Below are 19,226 nucleotides of genomic sequence, written 5' to 3'. Positions count from 1 at the left end.
GTACAATCAGGATGATCTGGAATCATTTTCATACTGTTGCTTTAACCATCAGGTACATTCCTACACCTCACCTGCATTTGTCTCAGCGGTGCAGCAAGTTGTTCTGTCAGCTTTGGCATCTCACTGGCCTGGAGGACGAAATGCACGAGTTTATGTTGTGCAAGCGACTTTCAAACATGTTGGTGCGACGGAGAAGAAATCAACAGTTTCCCTTCCTTCCTTCTTTCACGCTGGTTAGAGGAATTTGTGCGCATTAACAGCTGAAGTGGGATCAACAGACGGATGCTGCCGCTAATTCTAACCATTGATCCTTCTGTCTCTGTTTAATTAATCACGCGATGGTTAATCCAGTCAAAATGACCTTGGGCGGCTTAAAATGTCAGCTGTTATAAGTGAATGCAGCAGCCTCGCCGCTATCAGCAAAAGGATACTTTATCAGTGAGACGGTGAAAAAGTTCTCCAGTCCAGATTCAGTACCTCAAGGAAGCGTTTCTGGCAGATTAACAGGAAAATGTAACGTGACCCTGACAAACTTAAATGTTTCACACTGAGGCTGGCAATGTTGGACATTTAGACTCTGGTGTTTCTATAATAACCAGACACACAATTGATCATTGTCATTACCATTCTTTTGATTAATACAGACATTTTCCTGGAATACACTTAAAAAACAAGCCAGAATTCAAACATGAGAGTTAAATAATTTTCTTTTTTCCATGTCAGTCTGCTTCATAGTAAACATTTGTGATGTCACAGGGTCGGGAATCATTCAGAGCTCTGATAGTGAGGGAATGACCCACTAAATCATTGTGGTAAAACTCCAACTGAGGCAGTAAGATGAAGGAAGGAAGGCTGGAAGGAAGGGACAGACAGACAGACTGACAGACACAGGGTGGATCAGCCTGCAGCAGGTGCTCGTTACCAACACTTAGCAGCTGTCTGGTGTAGGTATGTAAACATGACAATTGCTCCGCGTTTGACGAAGACAAAAAAGACGGACAACAGTGGGAGTCATGACTGAGCTAAGCCGCAAATTGTTCCGTGGCCTGAACTGATGCGGAGCCAAAGAAAAGATTTGGTAGACCACGTGACGGTGAATTGCCTCAGCCAGGGAGCAGGCTTCATTAGGCAGGACAAACACACGTCAATGTCAGGTTTCTGTTTGGGTTGCAGCGCACGGGGACGAGGCCAGGAATGCAAATTCGAGCTCAGATGTGAGGGAATGTTTATCTCAGTGGTCAGGAGGGACAATGTGTATTTATGTGGAGAATTATGGAAGTTAGTAGTGTTTGTGTGTGGATGCATTTGTTCGTACATTCTCCTGGAAGACGAAGCAGGACAGCAGGGCAGTGGCCTGTTCGACCGACAGATCGTTGAAGAGGCCGTTGAACACCATCTCAGTAAGCAAGAGCTCGTCGGCACTGCAAGAAGGAGAGATAAAATGATTATCAGTCAACAAAAGGACTGATGAGCCAGTTGTCGGTCACATTCCATGCTGCTGGGTCCTACCTGCTGATTTCACAGGCCACCCGCCCTTTCATCTCTATGACATCAGAGGGGCTGGCGAAGCCGAGGCGCCGCAGGACTCGCTTCCTGCACTTCAGTTTGTCCATCTGCAGAACGGTCCGAGCTTTCTTCAGCTCTCGCTTGGCTGTTCGGACATCTGCTGCAATCTAGAGCACATGGACACGGATTTCTTACCAAAAGCACCTTGAAAACATATGACGCGGTGAAGCCCAACATCCAAAGCCTTGCAAAAGTTGATTTTAAACACCCCCCCCCCCCACACACACACACACGCCGTCATCGTGAAGGAGCAGAGTACTGAAGGTGTCGGCCAACAGTTTGAAATTGTCCTGCTCAGCTTTCCTTTATCTTTCCATTACGACTTAAACTCTAACCCTCATAGTGACTGAGCACCTCAGAGGAAGCGCAGGCACCAATGTGGTTTAGTCATCAAAGTTCTGACTGCTGGCTACACTGAAAATGACAACAGAGATTTCCTAATGCCAAACGTTCGAAGAAGTGATGCCAGAAGAAACGATCAGCAGTCTCCAGACCAGTGAGTGAGATTATTTGTCCCAATCAGACAGATTTCCATCCAACATGAAACCAGACGGTCCAATCGTCCGTCTCAAAGTGGTGCTCTTCTTTTAAAATGGAACTCAGTTTGAAGATTCGCTTCCCTCGGCTCAACGTCAATGGAGTGTTTTCGATGGGTTTTTGGTTAAACGCCTGAAATAAGATCTGATTCACAAAAGCTTGAGACATTTTTGTTCGAAGGCATAAGATACGGCAGTGAATAACACATCCAGGAATTCCAAACCTTTTTACGTCTATTAAAAAAAAGGAGCCGCTAACAAGAGGCTAAATGACATAGATGAAATAAAATCATAAAAGTGGTGTTTGTGAAGATGGAAAAAAAAAAAAGAGAGAAATGCTAACAAATATTACTGAGCTAATGTTGGTGGAACGTATCCAAAACTCCTACGTGGATTTCTCAGGTGATACTCTTTGAAAAGAGGTCAACTTCACACTTTCTCTGTTTTCACACCCTTCCATGAATACTACGGGTATATTTGTACGTCAAATGTTTACACTAAATTTCCTTACATTTTGCTTCAAAATTTCTTCACCTACTAAAAATTGTGAGTTCCTTTCCACACAGGTAACTTTTTGTTCGAGGTTTTAATTTCGCTGACAGATCTTCTCAGTAGGAAAGGCGTTTGTTGAGCCACTCGTGTAGTGGAGCTGCAGTGCAGCTAACATCCCTTTGACACCAAGCTTAATGACTTTATTGTTGGTGTTACACAACTAAAGATACGCCTGGGTGTTTCAACACAACATGCCACGTTTCTCCACAACTGCTGTTAAGTCATGCTGCTGTGGTTTCCGATTAAGAGTCTCCCTTGAAACAAGATACGCTTCAAAACTCTTCTAGTTTCATCCACAACCTAGATTCTTAATCTACGTTTCATTTCTTCTTCCCCTCGGCTGCTGTGGTCCCATGAGGCTGAGTCCAGCTACGTGATTTAGGGTGAGGCCCAGTAGAAATGGTCTTCTTGCTGTCTTCCTGTGTTTGTCTACATGACTATATACGGACACAGCCAACCAGTCTGGCAGGAAACAACACGTGAAGGGTCAGCCACCAACGTAGGTACATGAGATATCAATAAATCACAGGTGCACAACTGCATCCTGTAGATAAATTATCAACATTTAAATAGGAGCTTGCCGTTTGACTTTTGAAATGGTCTGCCATTCGGTTCTGTAAACACAACTACAAAATAATCAGGCCTCACCACAGCTTTCCTCTCGCAAAGAGAATAGACCGATTCCAAGTTGGGGTCGCTATGCAGAGGGTGGGAGTACATGCGGTGCTCAAAGGCCTCCACTTTCTGAATGACCTTCTTCAGCGCAGGGTCTTTAATGCCCATGTCATCGATAGGGTCGAGCAGAGGAACGCCATCTGGGAAACGCTTCTGCACCTCCTGGGGAGGGGCAAAGAAAAAGGTTTTTATTTCTGTTTCTGTTTCCCTTCATTTCAAGATGCGTACTTTTTACTTACTTGTATAGACTTGAGCATCAGCTGTCTGTTGTCAAAGGGCCTCAGGTCTTTAGGGATGTAAAGACGAACTGAGCTGATGGCAGTCAGGAGGTGGAGCATCACCGGGACCACCTGGACAAAACCTTCACACTCACTCACCCGTACACGGACACGTGTGGTCGTACTAGTCACGTGCATCGTCACCCACCTGCATCTCTCCGGTCTCTCCAGGGGCAGCAGGTTTAGCAGCCTCGGTGGCTGAATCTTTAGCGCTCTCCTTGCTGCAGTGGACCAAAACCTCCACCGTGTACAGCGGCTCCATGTCAGTGGTGGTCTGCTTGAAGAAGGTGGGGTTTAATCACAGTCACATGAAAATGGATTCAAACACCCAGTGACATCTTGAACTCACCTTCACGTTAGCCTTCTTGCTGAAGTTTACAACAACTCCCCAGCCAAAGTCAGCATCCTCATTTTTGACCTGTGCAAATGACATCAAAGACATGAAGTAACGTGTCAAAATACACAATTATTGTTCTGTATTCATGCGTGCAGGAGGCGTATGAAGCTCTACCTTGACAAGTCGTCCAGGCTGCAGGAAAGGTAGGCAGTATTTGGGTTTGTGGATGAACTCTTGAATCTCTTTACCCAGTTTGGCTAGCTGCTGTCGGATTTTAAAGTAGGTGACCACACCTTCTTCGTTGGGAATCTCAATAGTGTGATACTGTTCCTCCAGCTTCTTTATTCCTGTGCGGAAAATGAGACATAATTGCAGTGAAACACAGAAGCGGGCGATATGGTTCTTTTTGACATCTTCGCTCAACGTTTCTCGACAGCTAATTGGCAGCGAAAATATTTACCGTGGTAATTTTATCATAGTTGTAGAATCACAACAAACTTGCTGTGATAATTGTCAAAGATGTGTTTGAGGGTGTTTTCACACCTGTTGTTCATTTGCGCCGTTCCGATTAAGTTTATGTCTTCAATTTGTAAATTTGGAACGTTCTACTTATGGTTTCACAAAGAGAGAAATCCAAGCCAGCAATCACATCCCTGGGGGGATTGTTGATGAGACAGATGTGTTTAGGGTGGAAGTAAGATGATCAACACAGGAAGAAGGTGCATGTGTTGTTGCCTTGCGTTCACACCTGCCCAAAAATGAACACCGCCAAACATGAGGCGTGAAAACACCTTCAGTCTGTAGTATGTCAGAACTGTTTCTCATTAACGGCTCTGAGATGAGTGCTTACTCTCCACTACACCGGGCAAAGCTCTGTAGTGCTGGAACTGGTAGAAGGACTTCTCCAGCATGTACTCCGGGTTGATCTCCTCCACGCGCAGCAGGTTCAGCACCATGTTGTAGGTGAGGTGGAAAGCGCTGTTCAAAGGGTCCGCTGAGCCCTGCACAGCAAAATAAAATAAGAAGAAGAATCAGACAAATTAAAGGAAACGTAATCATCTAATTTGGAAGTTTATTCATTTTTTGCAAGTGTGTCAAGAAAGATAATGAATGCAGTTTGAATTCCCAGAATAAAAACACAGATGAGGACTTCAAAATCTGAAGCACAGATGTGTGCTCGACATCCAATCCACCATAAACAGCGGGACAGTGCCAATAAATACTTTTAATTAATGCAAACGCTTTCAAAATAAGTGCAGCTTCATATTTATAGCAGCACATCTATAAAAGTGTCAAATCAAAAACTACAGACTGAGAGTGTCTGGCTTGTCAGCTTTGACGGCCTGATTATCCGGAGTGTGAATCACTGATGAGTCAGCTCTCAATAGTTCCATTCAATCATTAAATTCTCAGCGGAAAAATCGGGGAAAAGTGTTTTGCTGATGACAACATGTAGACAGCACTGAAAAGGTCTGTGTCGACGTGATGGATGAATAGCAACTGATGAACTGCAGTGTAAAGAACGGCACTTGACAGGAGCCAGATTCATGGTACCTTGAGTAGCTGTTTGCCCACAGCTGGACTCATCTTTTCATCCACCATGAAAATCACAATTCCTCTGTCGTCCATTCCTCTCCGTCCAGCACGCCCAGACATCTGGATGTACTCGCCTGAAGTGATCTAGAAGACAGGGAGGGAGGTTCTGAGACAATGTTTACTATACCTGTGTCAATACATATGTCTTGTTTTGACAACTACAAGAGTACATTCTACTACAGAGGGAAGGCATTTCAAAACAAGGTATAAGACGCACTGAGATAAAACTATGACCAAAGTAACCAAATCCTAAGTCCAGTTGGAAAAAGAAACCTTGTCATGTCTGGTCCAGGGGCAGTGAAAAGTGATTCACCGTAAGCAGTAGTAGAGACAACTTGAGGTCTGCTGAACTCCTCCTGAATGAGGTGTGATAACTTAGCAAGTGTAAAGGGCAGCAGGGATGACCTGCTGTTGTAAGCTAGTCTGGTAGTTAGCTAGGCCAGAGCTTCTCTTGACCAACAGCCAATGCGAGATTTTCATTGGATTTGCAAAGGTTTGCAAGTTAATCTGAGTGAACGGTCAACACATGACTTTGATATCACCGCAATGAAGCTTTGCAAGTTCAACGTGATGACGTTTGTAGTTTTGTTAGCAACCATAGAAAAAAAAACAACTTTTAAATATCTTAAGTTTGTGTGAACCACTGACCATATTTTGAGGCATTTAATTCAACCTATTCAAGAATCGTATCAACTGTAACACAAAGGAAGAAAAGGCACTTTTCTTTCACCTTTTCCATGACAAGCAAACTCCTAGAATGCTTGTTTTGTGAATGGAGTTCAGAGTTGATGAGCTACGGTAAGTTTGACATGATGTTTTGTTGTATTGGACAGCATAATTACAGGCTCTCTGTTGACATTGTAGGTGATCTTTGTAGAAAAGGCTGTGCGACTGCGAGTGTGGGTGATGCAACCGTCTGGAGAGGAAGACACGGAACCAGATTTCCACAGGCCTTTGAGGGCTATTATCTGCGCCGCACATGGCTCCCATTTAACCCCAGGTCTTTTAGCAATAAAATGAAGAAAACTGAAGGCAGGTAAGCGTTTTCTTGCATTGCAATGATCTGATATTCATTTCAGGCATGCCATGGGATCAGGTCCTGATTTGAAACACAGCAGTGAAGGAATGAGAGTAGTGTGTATTCGAGTGCCTGCGTGGAGCTTTGGCACCGTCAGAGTCACCAGATGTTCCTGATGAATCTCTTGGAGAGCAGTGTTCTTCTTCTCTCACATTCTCCTCAAGTTTGTGTGTGTGTGTATGAACTGAAGATGAAGGTTGTTTCTGGAGTGACGGCAGCCCCACACGCGTGCACACACAAGCACACACCCACACACACAAGCACACACCCACACACACAGCCCCCAGCTCATATAAACAATACGTGGCTGTTTATGTGGCGATGCAAGCCGCAGCTCTTAAGACCTTATAAAGGCCTCATGAGCAACACACGGAGTGACAACTCCACACCAAGCTTTAAAGAGCTAGCACCGTTTGCTCAGTGAAGGTACACGAGCAGAGGTTTAAGCCTCCGTTAGTTCTCTGACTGGATGTTTCCGGACCATGCAGCAGCTCCCATCAAATAACAGAAATATTTCCAAAGATGGAGGCCAAGTTTGACAAATATAATCTATACGTGCAAAACCTTTGTTCTGGCTTTTGCATCAAATGCAGGATTTTGGAATAAATCCAGTGCTGCTACAGAGAGTTTTCCCGTGACAGGACAGCATGTAAGTGGCAATCACTGCTTTTGTGTGTGTGTGTGTGTGTGTGTTCTTACAAAACGGTGATTCTTGCCGTCAAACTTGCGTGCGCTGGTGAAGAGCACAGTGCGAGCTGGCATGTTGATGCCCATGGCGAACGTCTCTGTGGCAAACAGGGCCTGGGATGAGAATACAAATCCATCATTGACACAATCAGGATACACTAACACTAACATCCATTTTATACCGGTTATCCTGTTAAGGGGGGCTGGAGCCTATCCCAGCAGCCTTCAGGTGAGAGGCAGGGTTCACCCTGGATGAGTCATCAGTCCGTCGCAGGGCCAACACATAGAGACAGACAACCATTCACACTCACAGCCACACCTACGGTGTCTTTGGACTGTGAGAGGAAGCTGGAGTACCAGAGAGAACCCACACAGGCACAGAACATGCAAACTCATGTTCGTGCCCGAGCCAGGACTCGAACCCAGAACCTTCTTGCTGTGAGGCAACAGTGCTAACCACTTCACCACTGTGCTGCCAGGATATACTGACAGTGAAAGAGAACTTTTTCCCGCTGCAATCTGATTTCCATACACACTTGCGATATCAGCATTCTGTTGACTATTAATAATATTATCAGTGTTATTGTTGCCACTATATTTACTATAGCATAACAAGTCTGTACCACACAGCACTACTGATTACAAGAGCAAAAAGTAATCAGACACATATTGAATTTAAATATATTCCAAATTAGTTTAATGAAGTTGCATATACTTATCAGTCATGTTGTGTTTTGGAATGAAACCAGTATCAGCACCCAAGTCCTCTTCCTTTGATCTGATATTCCATTTGTATTTGTTACTGCAGTTTTATCTAATTTCCCTCAGTTTCCTCGTTGCATAGCAACAGTTATTGCCTCTGTTAAATGAGGTTCTCTACTTCACTGTTTTCCAGACTAAAATAAAGGCTGATTTGGAAAAACAAAAAAACAAAACTGTGATTAAATTTTTAAAAAAGCTCTTCAGTAAATCAGGCACAAGGAGCAATTATAGCTTTAAAAAATAAAACATCATTGATTTTTTTTTAATCCAAGAGAAAATAATCTGTTCTGAGCTGAGAATTTTCAATTAAATTAAATTGTGACATTTCATTAGCGAAAGGTTTATTGAGCAGTCGAGATTGTGACTCGACCCGTGTGCGGTGTAATGATTTCACAATGGCGACGGCTCAGAGGGCGATAAATGTCTCTACTTTATATTGTGCCTAGAAAGTGAAGTGCATTAAACCTCATATATAAAGAATGTGAACCAATCTTTAACAGATCAAACCACGGCCGTGAGCCTCCTGAGTGTGCGGAAACAGATTATTGAGCTCTGATGAGCGACTTGACGCAGAGACAGCGGCACCTTCAGCAGCCCTTCGGAGAAGAGGATCTCAATGGTTTCTTTCAGGATGGGCAGCAGACCTCCGTGGTGGATCCCTATCCCCCTCTTCAGAAGTGGCAACACGTGCTCCACCTGACCGGCAGAGAGCATCATCGGGCACGTAGCGTTAAATTCAAAACATAAAACACCAAAGACGTTCAAGCACAACCTTTCTGCTGGTTGTGTTAGAGCAGGCTAACATCTCAGGGCTGAACAAGACTGATTTACATTCAGTGACTCAACACAGAAGAGTAAAACAGCAGCCAATGTTGACATGAAGTGAGCAGCTACTTATACTGAGGGTGCTTTATGACGCTGAAGGAAACTGCGGTGAAGGAGACTCTGCGGGACCGTCTCAGACAGTAATAAAACGTCGTGTGAGCTGAAGGGAAACGGTGGGAAAGCACCAGACCGCCTCACCTGGGGAAGTTTCTTGTCCTCGTCTGACAGGCAGTCAACAGCGTTGTTGAACACTTCCTCCACCAAGCGTTTCTCCTCATCTAAAACAAAAAGTTCCTGTTCTTATCAACACCTTCCCACAGCTGACAGAAAACAAGTCTGAGTAAAAAAATAAAGCTTCGGTCTGCTCTAACAAGTGCTTTGGGGAGATTTTAAATGTTTCATAAGTGCAATTCACTCAACATGTGCAGGTTATTCAGGGACGATGTGAAGACAGGTTTGTTTGTTTTTTTAACTGCTTACAAAAAACAAAAAAAAAACAGAAGGTGAGCAAGCAAGTGATTTATCTGCATTACTTACATGATCTTACGTAAAGACACAGATTGTTCTACTTCTGTAATTTGTCAGTTTAATTCTGTTTGACACATTCAGACATATGAATAATATATATGTACCTGATTCATTATCGTTTCTGTCAGCTGTAAAGTCATGTGTCGCCATTGCTGTTTTGCTATTATCTTAATCACATGACATTGTTGTGGCTGGTTGGATTAGCCATGTGGAAACTTAGTCACAGGTCTATCTTTATTCATGACATCATTCTGGGCAAAATTCAGCCTCATCTATTAAGAGTAATAGGATGTCAACATTTGGCTGCCCAGTATTTTCTTTTGCAGGTCCAAAGATTTAATACAAGAATAAAGAAACACCACACACACAAACACTGAGGGTACTTGCACGTGTGAACGTATACTAACACACTCGTTTGATATTTTTACACTCTGGGCAGCCATGAGCTAAAAAAATCTTCGATTTGTGGAGGGAACAGAGGGTTCCTTTAAGCTCTTTGTGGGTTTCTCCCTCTTGAGAGCATGGAGTAGTCTCCATAAATGTGATGGTAATCTGCCCAGTGTACTTATACAACTGGACCTTTTTTTCCTGGCAGGAAGGGGAATGTCAGAAGATCACAACAGACATTAAGAGCCATCCTCTGGGGATCCTGAGTATACAAAGCAAATGTCAAGAAGGAAGTTTTTGCAGTTGGGGTTGTGACTCAGCCCCATTTTAGGATGCGACGTCTTTGCCAAGGATTTTGGAATTTCACCAATAAGCAGCCATCTAAATAAAGGTCTATCACCATACCTTCTAAGAAGAGTGTGTTGGATGCTTCGGTCTTAAACGTGACAGTAATCTGGTTGGTGGTTTTGATTTAGTATCTAACAGAAGTGGGCGTGACCGGCATTGTTTCACCGGCTTGATTTTTACACCCTGGAGTTTGCAGACTAACGCGTCCTGTTGTCACATTATTTTACTTGTGTTGTGGACGCATCTAAGTGGTCCAGCCATGTGCATGAGCACTTCTCAACAATAACTTGTGCAATTCATAAGAAATTACCACTTAACTACATGTACTGTCATGTGAGTTTATTTCACACACTGTACTGAGTGTTGCGTATGAATCACATTGCAACACTTTGGGAGTTTTCTGATGGGAAATAATTGGCTTGTTTACTAGAAGGTTAACTGTTGGATCTCGTTGTGATGAAACTAATGATCTGTACCCCTGCTAGGGAGGTAAGCCCGCGAGTACATTCTGGGATACTTGAGAATTGATCAAATGGTGACATTGCAGAACTAACAGCAGCAGTAGGAGCCAACAACAACACAACAAGACAGTTCACCTGCCTGTATTTCCATGTAATAGCCTATAATTCTAGTTTGTCAGTTGCACTCGGTCACTCGCTTTTTGTTTTGGCCCCAGCAGGACCCTTGACTCCAACAGGGCTCATCCAGTCCACAAACACTACTTAGTGTCACAGATCACTTTGTGGGGGGGAGCGGGGGGCTCAGAAAATGATGGATGGAAAGGAGAAGGCACAAAGAAGAGAAAAAAAAGGTGGAAAAGAACCAGAGAAGCCACGTTGCTCCCTCTCCTTACCATATCTCCTGTACACACTCACACACAAACACACAAAAAAAGAGTAACTCTATACCACCAAAAAAAAAAAAACCTGCCCACACACACACACGCCACAGGTTTTTTTTTTTTTGAAGTGTAAGTTTTACTAGAGAGGAAAGAAAACCATGCCTGTGAGGAAGAAGCACAAAGACTTTCACAAGTGAAACTCACGCTGCATTTTAAGTGTTGGACCGACTCTTTCAGCTGTCATATGAAATCAGAGCTAAAATATTTGATGCAACGTTCCTGCAGCCATGACTAACAATCACTTTTATCATGAAAGCTACGGATTTGTTTAAACATCTGGATAATTTCACTCCTTTAGATATTAGATTTTACTTCAACAGCTTTTCCCTGTTTAGTGATTGAATTATGTGAATGCTATTACCAGATAGCGTCTGCCAGAATTTCAAGGAAAGTTTGCTTAAGAAAACTCTCACAACGCATGAAACTGCTCTTGAACTGAGAAATTATCTTTGATAAGAATTTATTCTTTTTTGGTGTTTTTTCCTTGCAATATGGATAATACATGTAGTGCTGGCAGACAAAAGGTTGATGAAGTGTACACCATCACCTTGTTTATATGAATGTTAAGGGGCATGCTAAGAAATGATGGGAGGAAAAATATTTCCAAAGTAAGCATGTTTGTTTCACTGAAAACACCTGAGACGGCCAAAATTATGAGCCAAGATCAATCCAGTGCTGGATCATCTCCCATCATGCAGATACTTGTCCTGGTGAGGCAGCATCACTGCTAACCCACTGGCACAATAAGCCATATTCATCACAACATCCACTCAGTGGGGAGGATTCAGCTTCACATTCCAACAATTCGGCATTCTGGAGAGATTCTGTCTGCATAATTTCAACTATCCCAGAAAATTTTTTAAAGGAAAAAAAAAAGTGCTCTGGCATTTCAGTGCGTAGAGACGATCTTGCCCTCAACTCCTAACCTGATGAACAATATTCGCATTGTTCCATACGCTGATAGAGTGACCTTTATACCAGATAGCTGACAGATGCAACAACCAAACACTTTTAGCTAATAAGAGATGAATGATGTTCATGACATTCGGCCAAATAAACAATCTACAATGATGAGTTGCTGAGATGGAAAATATTACAAACAGAAGTTTATGATACAATGGATATAAATCAACTTTTTCCATGCAACTGTAGAGTGCCATATTTCCTCACCACAGTCCTCACCACAATTCCTACTTTATCCATACAAACTAGAATTAACTGCCTTGTGGTTGAACACCTCTGCCAACAAATCCAGCTACAGTTTACATCTATGTTTGTCTAGATTCATGATATACTGATGTAGAAACGACTTGCAAGAGGTTTTATAACAGGCTTGAAAGGGAACGTCATGTGAAAAATGTGTTTTTCTTTGATGTGCCAACTAACAACTAAACTGCAAAGTAAGAAAACCTTCTTCTTGTGATATAGGCTGATGGGCTCGGTAGTCTTGTGATTCATGAGCCAGTCGGGTTTGATGCACCTCAACACACCACAAGGTGCTTTCGTGATTCATACTCCAGCACTGAGGGAGTTTTCATTTCAAGCTGCCCTGACAGGATAGCTCTGGTTATGGTGAGGGGGGGCGTGACGTGCCTGACACGCTCTAAGCAGCTGGCCAGTCACAACAGAGTGGGCCTTTCAGAAGGGGGGGCTTGAGTTCAAACTGGCTGTTTCCAACTGTGTGACAAAGTGGCAGAGCTGTAACTAGGAGCTTTTTGTCCATAAAAATATTCCAATGTCAGTTAATAAACAGAATGAACTTGTTAAATGGGCCATATCATGCTCAGTTTCAGTCTCTTTTTCAGCTAAATGGGACTTATCGGTCCCTGGCGGCTTTTCTGAGAAGGAACTGGATAAACTACAGAAAAGTATTACCCTTGGGATGTAGAATGTCATCATTTCATGCTATATTAACATTTTTGCATGTGAATTTAGTGCTGTTTTTTCCAGTCCCAGTGACCTTGACCATTTCATCCTGTAGTCCATTTGAGTGTTTGCGCAAAATATGAAATCATTCCCCTGAGATGTCACTGAGATACAGTGTTCACAAAGCCAAGAGCTTTTTTTTTTTTTTTTTTAACAATCTTGATGTCATGAAACAGCCAGTGGAGTCGCCCCCTGCTGGCCACAGGAACCAACACCAAAAGCACATACCCCTGTTGAAGTCCAGTTTGGCCACTTGCAGAGCATAGGCCTCACACTCCTTCTTACTGAAGCTGAAAATGATGACAGGCTGGAAGTTCCTCTCCATGATCATCTTCACGATCTTGAAGACACTAGAGGGACCTGAAGAGGCATACAATTACACCATGTTATTGTGATACCTTAAAACTTTCACATTATTTAAACTCCATAAGTACACGCTCACCTTTAGTTCCTCCTTTGCGTCCTCTCGGGTCCCACTTGCCTCCTGAACTACTGCTCCCAGAATCCCCTGAGTCCCTGAGAACCTGCATAGCTGTGTTGAAGTTGTCCTCTCTGAAGTCTCCCTGAACAAATGCAAAACACCAACACTCAGATGATCCCTTACATCTTAAATAATAAAAAAAAAAACAGGCCTTAATAGCCCTGGAAAAATATGTCAGCCTGCAGGATTTCTCAGAGCGCACTTACATTCTCATCAACCACCAGGTGGAGTCCATCGCCCCCTGCTGGGAAGATGTAGTGTTGCAGTGGTGTGGGACGGTAGTCTGTGTAGACAACATGGCACGGCTACAGGACCCAAAAGGGACGGAAGTATAATTTATTATACAACACACACACAAAAAGGGATAGAAAACACAAATATGTGCAAAATAAATTAACAACTTCTTGAGTTTCCTGTAATAACTAAGAAAACAGAATGCCAATACACCACAGGAAATCTACATCTATGCCAGCCCACCTGCTTGTGTAGGTGGCAAATCCACTCAGCAAACTGTCTGGCATTGGGGATGGTGGCCGACAGGAAGACATAATGCACATTATCAGGAAGAAGAATGATGGTCTCCTCCCACACCACACCACGCTCTGACACGCACACACAAGTGAAAGCAGAATGTTACCAACAGTCTTACACACCACCGAGTGTACGTCTGTGCCATTTGGGTTCTTCACACACCTGCATCTCTCATGTAATGAATCTCGTCAAAGATGACCCACGCCACCTCTCTCATGACCTCAGAGCCTCGGTACAGCATACTCCTCAGAATCTAAGACAACACCACTGTACTGTCAGCCTCCTCTCCTTGAGTGACACCCCCCTCTGATACAAATATTTGAAATAAGGAGCTTTCGGACCAAATAGCTATAAGAATTTGTTGCTCCTATATGAAATATTATCCCAGATAACATTGTTACTCACCTCTGTGGTCATGACGAGGCAGGAAGCAGTGGGGTTGATGGTGACGTCACCAGTCATCAGTCCTACATCCTGGAATTCTTCGTACATCTCTCTGTACTTCTGATTAGAGAGGGCTTTGATGGGGCTGGTGAAGATCACTCTCTGCTTCTCCCGGAGGGCCAGCGCAATGGCATATCTGCAGGAAGACAGCAGATCAGATCACTAATCTGAAGTGAAGCCAAGTCAGAGAAGTAATATTTTGATTTTTGCGGCCAATTGAAATTTCAAGATTCTCCAAAGATCTTATTTTACTTAAATTTTGTTGACAAGTCAAAAGCCATTTTCTTTACACACACACACACACACACACACACACACACACACACACCCAGTACAATCAACTCCTCAAAGAGTCAACAGGACTGTGATTATCCAAACATACTAGATATCAAGGTTTGAGTCACACATCCTAATGATGCAGGGGTTTTCCGCCCCCATCCTCTTAGAGGAGCTGATCCAAATATGTACGTATCACCAACCCAAGCTGCCATCAGCGAATCACTGAATATATGTTGTATTCAAACCAAAAATAGCCGGAAACTGATTTTGCCTGTAAAGTTCCTGAAGTAAAAGAAAAGGTTTAAGGAACAAATGAGTTTTTAATTGTTCATGAAATCAACACACTTTCTGTCTCGTTTCTTTGTGCCTACATCATTATATACTCTTAAAATGTGTCCCAAGTGGGCCGACGCAAGCGCCACTGATGCTACTCACTCAGCGCAGACAGTCTTGCCAGCAGAGGTGTGAGCAGACACAAGCACAGACTGGTTGTTGTCAATACACAAGATGGCCTCACGCTGGAAGGGGTCCAGAACAAAAGGGTACTCCTGCAAGACAATTGGATAAATGAGGACTACAAGGGCCGCACCTCAACTGTATGGTTCCACCAGGTTACAGTTCACATTTATGTTTGTCCAGACTCATCAGATTCACTATGTAGAGCTGACTTTAAAGAAGAAAAGTGGATTTATGCCCTCAAGATGAGATGACCGGGGTTGACAAAGGGTTTTTGTGAACAGTTATTTACAATTAACATGTCATACTGAAGCTGACCTTTTAAATATAAAATAACAAATGGATCCCGCAATTCAGAAGCTCAATATACCTTGGCTGCTTTCCCAACTCTAGGACTCAGAGGCTTATATTCATCACCAGAAGGCAGAGCAACCTGTGAAGGGAAGCCATAATATCAAAAATTAAAGTTTTATCTTTTGAAATCAGGGAGATTTTTGATTGGCTCTCCTTACCTCATGCGAGCAGCCTTCCACTGTCTCAACCTGTTCCACTTTCACTTGGGGCATAAACTCTGCAAGACTGAAGCAAACAAAGCAACTTTAACCGACAACAACGATAAGACATAAACAACAGGCTAAACACAACCCCGTTTCTTACAATATGCACATTATTATACAGCAGCAAAACTCCAGCTCCAACAACACATTGTAGCCATTCAGAAAGATTTACTGCAGGGCTGTTGAAGCAGAACAAGCAAAACAAGAGTATCTGGCTTTAATTCCACTAAATTGATCTCTCTCTTCCTTGAGCACGGTATGTATTGGAACATGTACAGCTGATACATCTATTGTGATGATGATGAAACTAAAACTTTCACTGCTCAGCTAATGACAAGCAAAAACACAAGTTACATCCCGGTATTTCGATAAATTGCAGGTTACTTTACAATGCTTTTTAGTACAATAGTTAGATATACCCCTTAGTTAGCAGTTTGTTGGGTATTTGAATACGAGTTATAACAGCACATAAGCTCTACGAAATACAGTTGAATTTCAACTCACTTCAGGTCACTGGCAGAAATGGGCTCATTTCGAGGTCTCTTCCCAAACGCCTCCTCTCCAGCGTCAGCCTCTGCTTCCCTTTTGCCCCTGGCAGGTGATGGACCAGCATCCTTAATATCTTTATTGGGAGTTTTCCTGGAAACGATTCAATAGATACACACACTCAATGGCTGAAATTCACCAACATTTGTCCTGAACTCGTGTTGTATACGGATTAGATGTAACGTTGTTTAGAACAGAATCAAGACCAGAAAACTCTGGTGTGTCTGGTGTCTGCTGGTCAAGTTAGCTCTTAGCCGGCTAACGCTAAAGTTGCTAAAAACGCACGTAGCTATTGTCAGTATTTTCCGTATAACTGGACTTGCAACATTAAGACTTCAAAATAAATGGTACTGAATTTTACCCTAATTCCGTAACAACTGAGGCTGGTGTCTTTTTGCTGGTGGTAGATTGTTGCTCATCGTCAAACACGCTGAACAAACCGTCTCCAAAGGCGTCCGCCATGATTGTTATGGGCTCTTTTCCCACAATGCAACAGAATGTGAATCCGGTAGTACGTTCGCTATGGTGGCCGTGTGGTCCAAATTTAACCTCACATGAAAATGACGTGACGCTACCCCTAGCGTGTTTTATGATCTTTCCTACACTCTCTGGACTTAACCGACGACCTGCTTATACAGAATAACCTCAAAGGAGGCATAGACAGGCAGTGCTTTCGAGACTTCATGGGGGGTAAGAAGAAGAAATTTGCGGCTGTGGCTGCTCCGGTGGCACCAGCTACGACAGCATCAGCGGGCCGAGCTGGTGCTGTTGCAGCAGAGAACAGCGCGGCGGAGGAGCCTAAGAAACAACCACCGAGCACCAAGCCGGCCAAATCAGCCAAAGACAACAAATTGAAAGGTTGTATTAGCTATCTACCAGCAGGCCAGCGACACTTCATGGTGTAAACATTGTTATATCGTTCATATAGCACAGCAACAAACGCTTATTATATTATTGCCCTGAGTTATTAAACTGTTACTAAATGTGCCCTGATATAGAACACGTCCACTGTTGAGTCTCCCTTCAGGTTCAGACTGTCACTGAATTGTTTATGCATTTCCAAGCTGTAGTTTTTATATTAAAGATTGTGTCCAGCGGTGCATGTTGTCAACGATACTCGTGTTTCTGGTGGTGCTGTTTTCTTGTCATATGAACTGTCAGGCAGCTGATTTGTACAGACAACCTTTAGCTATTGAGTCTCACGGTATTGTTATTTTTCTTAACTGTCCTGGTAAAAAAGTGGTCACAAGGTCAAAAGTGAAGGGGTACCATGTTGTTGTGTGGGTTACTTGCCAGATAGTGGAGGGTCTGGAAATATGGAGGACAGTTGCCTGCACATTCCATCCATCCATTTTCTTCTACTTATCCTGCGAAGGGTCGTTTGGGGGGGGGGGGGGGCTGGAGCCTATCCCAGCAGCTTTCGGGTGTGAGGCAGGGTTCACCCTGGATGGGTCACCAGTTTATCGCAGGGCCAACACATATAGACAGAAAACCATGCACACTCACAGCCTCACCTACGGTCAATTTAGAGTATCAATCAGCCTCGTCCCCTCTTGATGTCTTTGGACTGTGGGAGGAAGCTGGAGTACCAGAGAGAACCCACACAGGAACAGGGAGAACATGCTGACTCCACACAGAAAGATCCTGTGATGGAGCCGGGACTCAAACCTGGAACCTTCTTGCTGGAAGGCGACAGTGCTGACCACTGCACCACTGTGCCGCCTGCCTGCACATTATACATTTTCTAAGTGTATCAATTTCCAATCAAAAGGAATAATATAAACAACAATCATTGTTTGTTGTTACAACATTTGGGAGGTAATAGAAAATTTAACATCCATCTTTTTTTTTCTCCCTCCCTGCAGGTCCAAAGACCTACAGTCTTGCCAACACTGCCCAGGTGGACACAGGTGGAGTTTCAGACAAATCAATCCTTAAAGTGAGCCATTGATTTCATAGCTTTTAACAGTGTACTTTATCTTTACTGTGTACCTTGATTGGTTTCAGAATCTTTCTCATGCTACAGTATAATGAGGTTTTCCAGGTTCTGGTATTCCAGGTTTCCAAATATTCTCTGTTAGCTTATGAATATGTGGCAGAAATGATGAAGAATCAAGACACATCAGAACTCAGATGATCAGAAACATTCATACAAGATTAAGTTGCTGTTTTTTTTGTACAGTCAGGAGAAACCTTGACTATTGCATTTTTAAGGCTCGGAAAAGGTTTTGAAAAGTAGCCAAAGCCTGACATTTTTGGAAAAGTAATATAACACCATACAAGAATATATCCTGGTAAATTCTCTTCTTATCATGGATTTGTAAACAGGCATTTCAGAGAATATGCAGTCATGAAAACTTTGGGTATTGTGAAAAATTGTTTTTAAAAAATGTTAAGATAAGTTCATATCAAACTCAGAATGCTGGTGTGCATATAAATATAGTCACTGAGTGACTTTGCTCCAAAGGATCAGCAGGCTGAAGGATCCATCATTTATTCACATCCATTTTAATGTGTGTGTCGTCATGATAGATGATGTCACTCGTGGCACCCAAACTTTCCTTCTGACACAGGTTTCTATCCAAGCTGACCTGGAGAAGAAAATCATCAAGCTGATCAACGACTTCAGACAGGAGAACGGGGATAAAGGGCCGATCTCAGGCAGACTGACGAACAAGAAACTATTGGTAAAGACAGCACCTTATCTGTCATAAAGTCATATATTATCACATAGCTCCAGCACACGTAGCTATTTCCAGGTTTGCTTGTTTGTGTTTGCAGGACCTGTACACAGCTCTGCAGAAGTTCAACTTCAAGAGAGAGCACATCGAGGAGGCGATGAAGAGCAGTGTGCTGTATGGTGGCGATCTCCACTCCGCTCTCGACTGGCTCTGCCTCAATCTTAAAGATGGTAATAAAGGAGATGGTATCCTGAGGCCCCTGAGGATGT

General features: G+C 43.2%; 2 protein-coding genes across 3 annotated transcripts in view; one reads left to right on the top strand and one right to left on the bottom strand.

Annotated features, from left to right (window-relative positions):
* mtrex (Mtr4 exosome RNA helicase) overlaps positions 1-16,790 on the bottom strand; it is a 20,911-nt gene extending 4,121 nt beyond the window's left edge. Inside the window, exons 1-24 of the mRNA XM_086187320.1 lie at positions 16,638-16,790; positions 16,235-16,369; positions 15,686-15,752; positions 15,544-15,606; positions 15,153-15,265; positions 14,400-14,574; positions 14,157-14,247; positions 13,941-14,065; positions 13,670-13,768; positions 13,425-13,545; positions 13,211-13,342; positions 9,091-9,170; positions 8,653-8,763; positions 7,318-7,419; positions 5,499-5,624; positions 4,795-4,945; positions 4,119-4,291; positions 3,957-4,025; positions 3,756-3,881; positions 3,569-3,679; positions 3,303-3,491; positions 1,510-1,673; positions 1,316-1,421; positions 72-128 (exon numbers count right to left, since the gene is read on the bottom strand). Of these exons, the coding sequence (XP_086043446.1) occupies positions 72-128; positions 1,316-1,421; positions 1,510-1,673; positions 3,303-3,491; positions 3,569-3,679; positions 3,756-3,881; positions 3,957-4,025; positions 4,119-4,291; positions 4,795-4,945; positions 5,499-5,624; positions 7,318-7,419; positions 8,653-8,763; positions 9,091-9,170; positions 13,211-13,342; positions 13,425-13,545; positions 13,670-13,768; positions 13,941-14,065; positions 14,157-14,247; positions 14,400-14,574; positions 15,153-15,265; positions 15,544-15,606; positions 15,686-15,752; positions 16,235-16,369; positions 16,638-16,738 (2,787 nt within the window). The 5' untranslated portion in view covers positions 16,739-16,790. The remainder of the gene's footprint in view (positions 1-71; positions 129-1,315; positions 1,422-1,509; positions 1,674-3,302; positions 3,492-3,568; positions 3,680-3,755; positions 3,882-3,956; positions 4,026-4,118; positions 4,292-4,794; positions 4,946-5,498; positions 5,625-7,317; positions 7,420-8,652; positions 8,764-9,090; positions 9,171-13,210; positions 13,343-13,424; positions 13,546-13,669; positions 13,769-13,940; positions 14,066-14,156; positions 14,248-14,399; positions 14,575-15,152; positions 15,266-15,543; positions 15,607-15,685; positions 15,753-16,234; positions 16,370-16,637) is intronic.
* The window catches only part of dhx29 (DEAH (Asp-Glu-Ala-His) box polypeptide 29), a 13,740-nt gene continuing 11,303 nt past the window's right edge, over positions 16,790-19,226 (top strand). For both annotated transcript variants that reach the window (XM_086187317.1, XM_086187318.1), the window contains exons 1-4: positions 16,790-17,134; positions 18,142-18,215; positions 18,850-18,963; positions 19,058-19,187. In XM_086187317.1, coding sequence (XP_086043443.1) covers positions 16,960-17,134; positions 18,142-18,215; positions 18,850-18,963; positions 19,058-19,187 — 493 coding nt within the window. In that variant the 5' untranslated portion in view covers positions 16,790-16,959. The remainder of the gene's footprint in view (positions 17,135-18,141; positions 18,216-18,849; positions 18,964-19,057; positions 19,188-19,226) is intronic.

The sequence above is a fragment of the Aulostomus chinensis genome, chromosome 19, assembly GCF_037954235.1.
Source record: "Aulostomus chinensis isolate RoL2024-O1b breed Wild chromosome 19, RoL_Achi_v1.0, whole genome shotgun sequence".
NCBI classification, from domain to species: Eukaryota; Metazoa; Chordata; class Actinopteri; order Syngnathiformes; family Aulostomidae; genus Aulostomus; species Aulostomus chinensis.
Note: the sequence above shows the minus strand (reverse complement) of the source record. Positions and strands in the feature narration are given on the sequence as shown.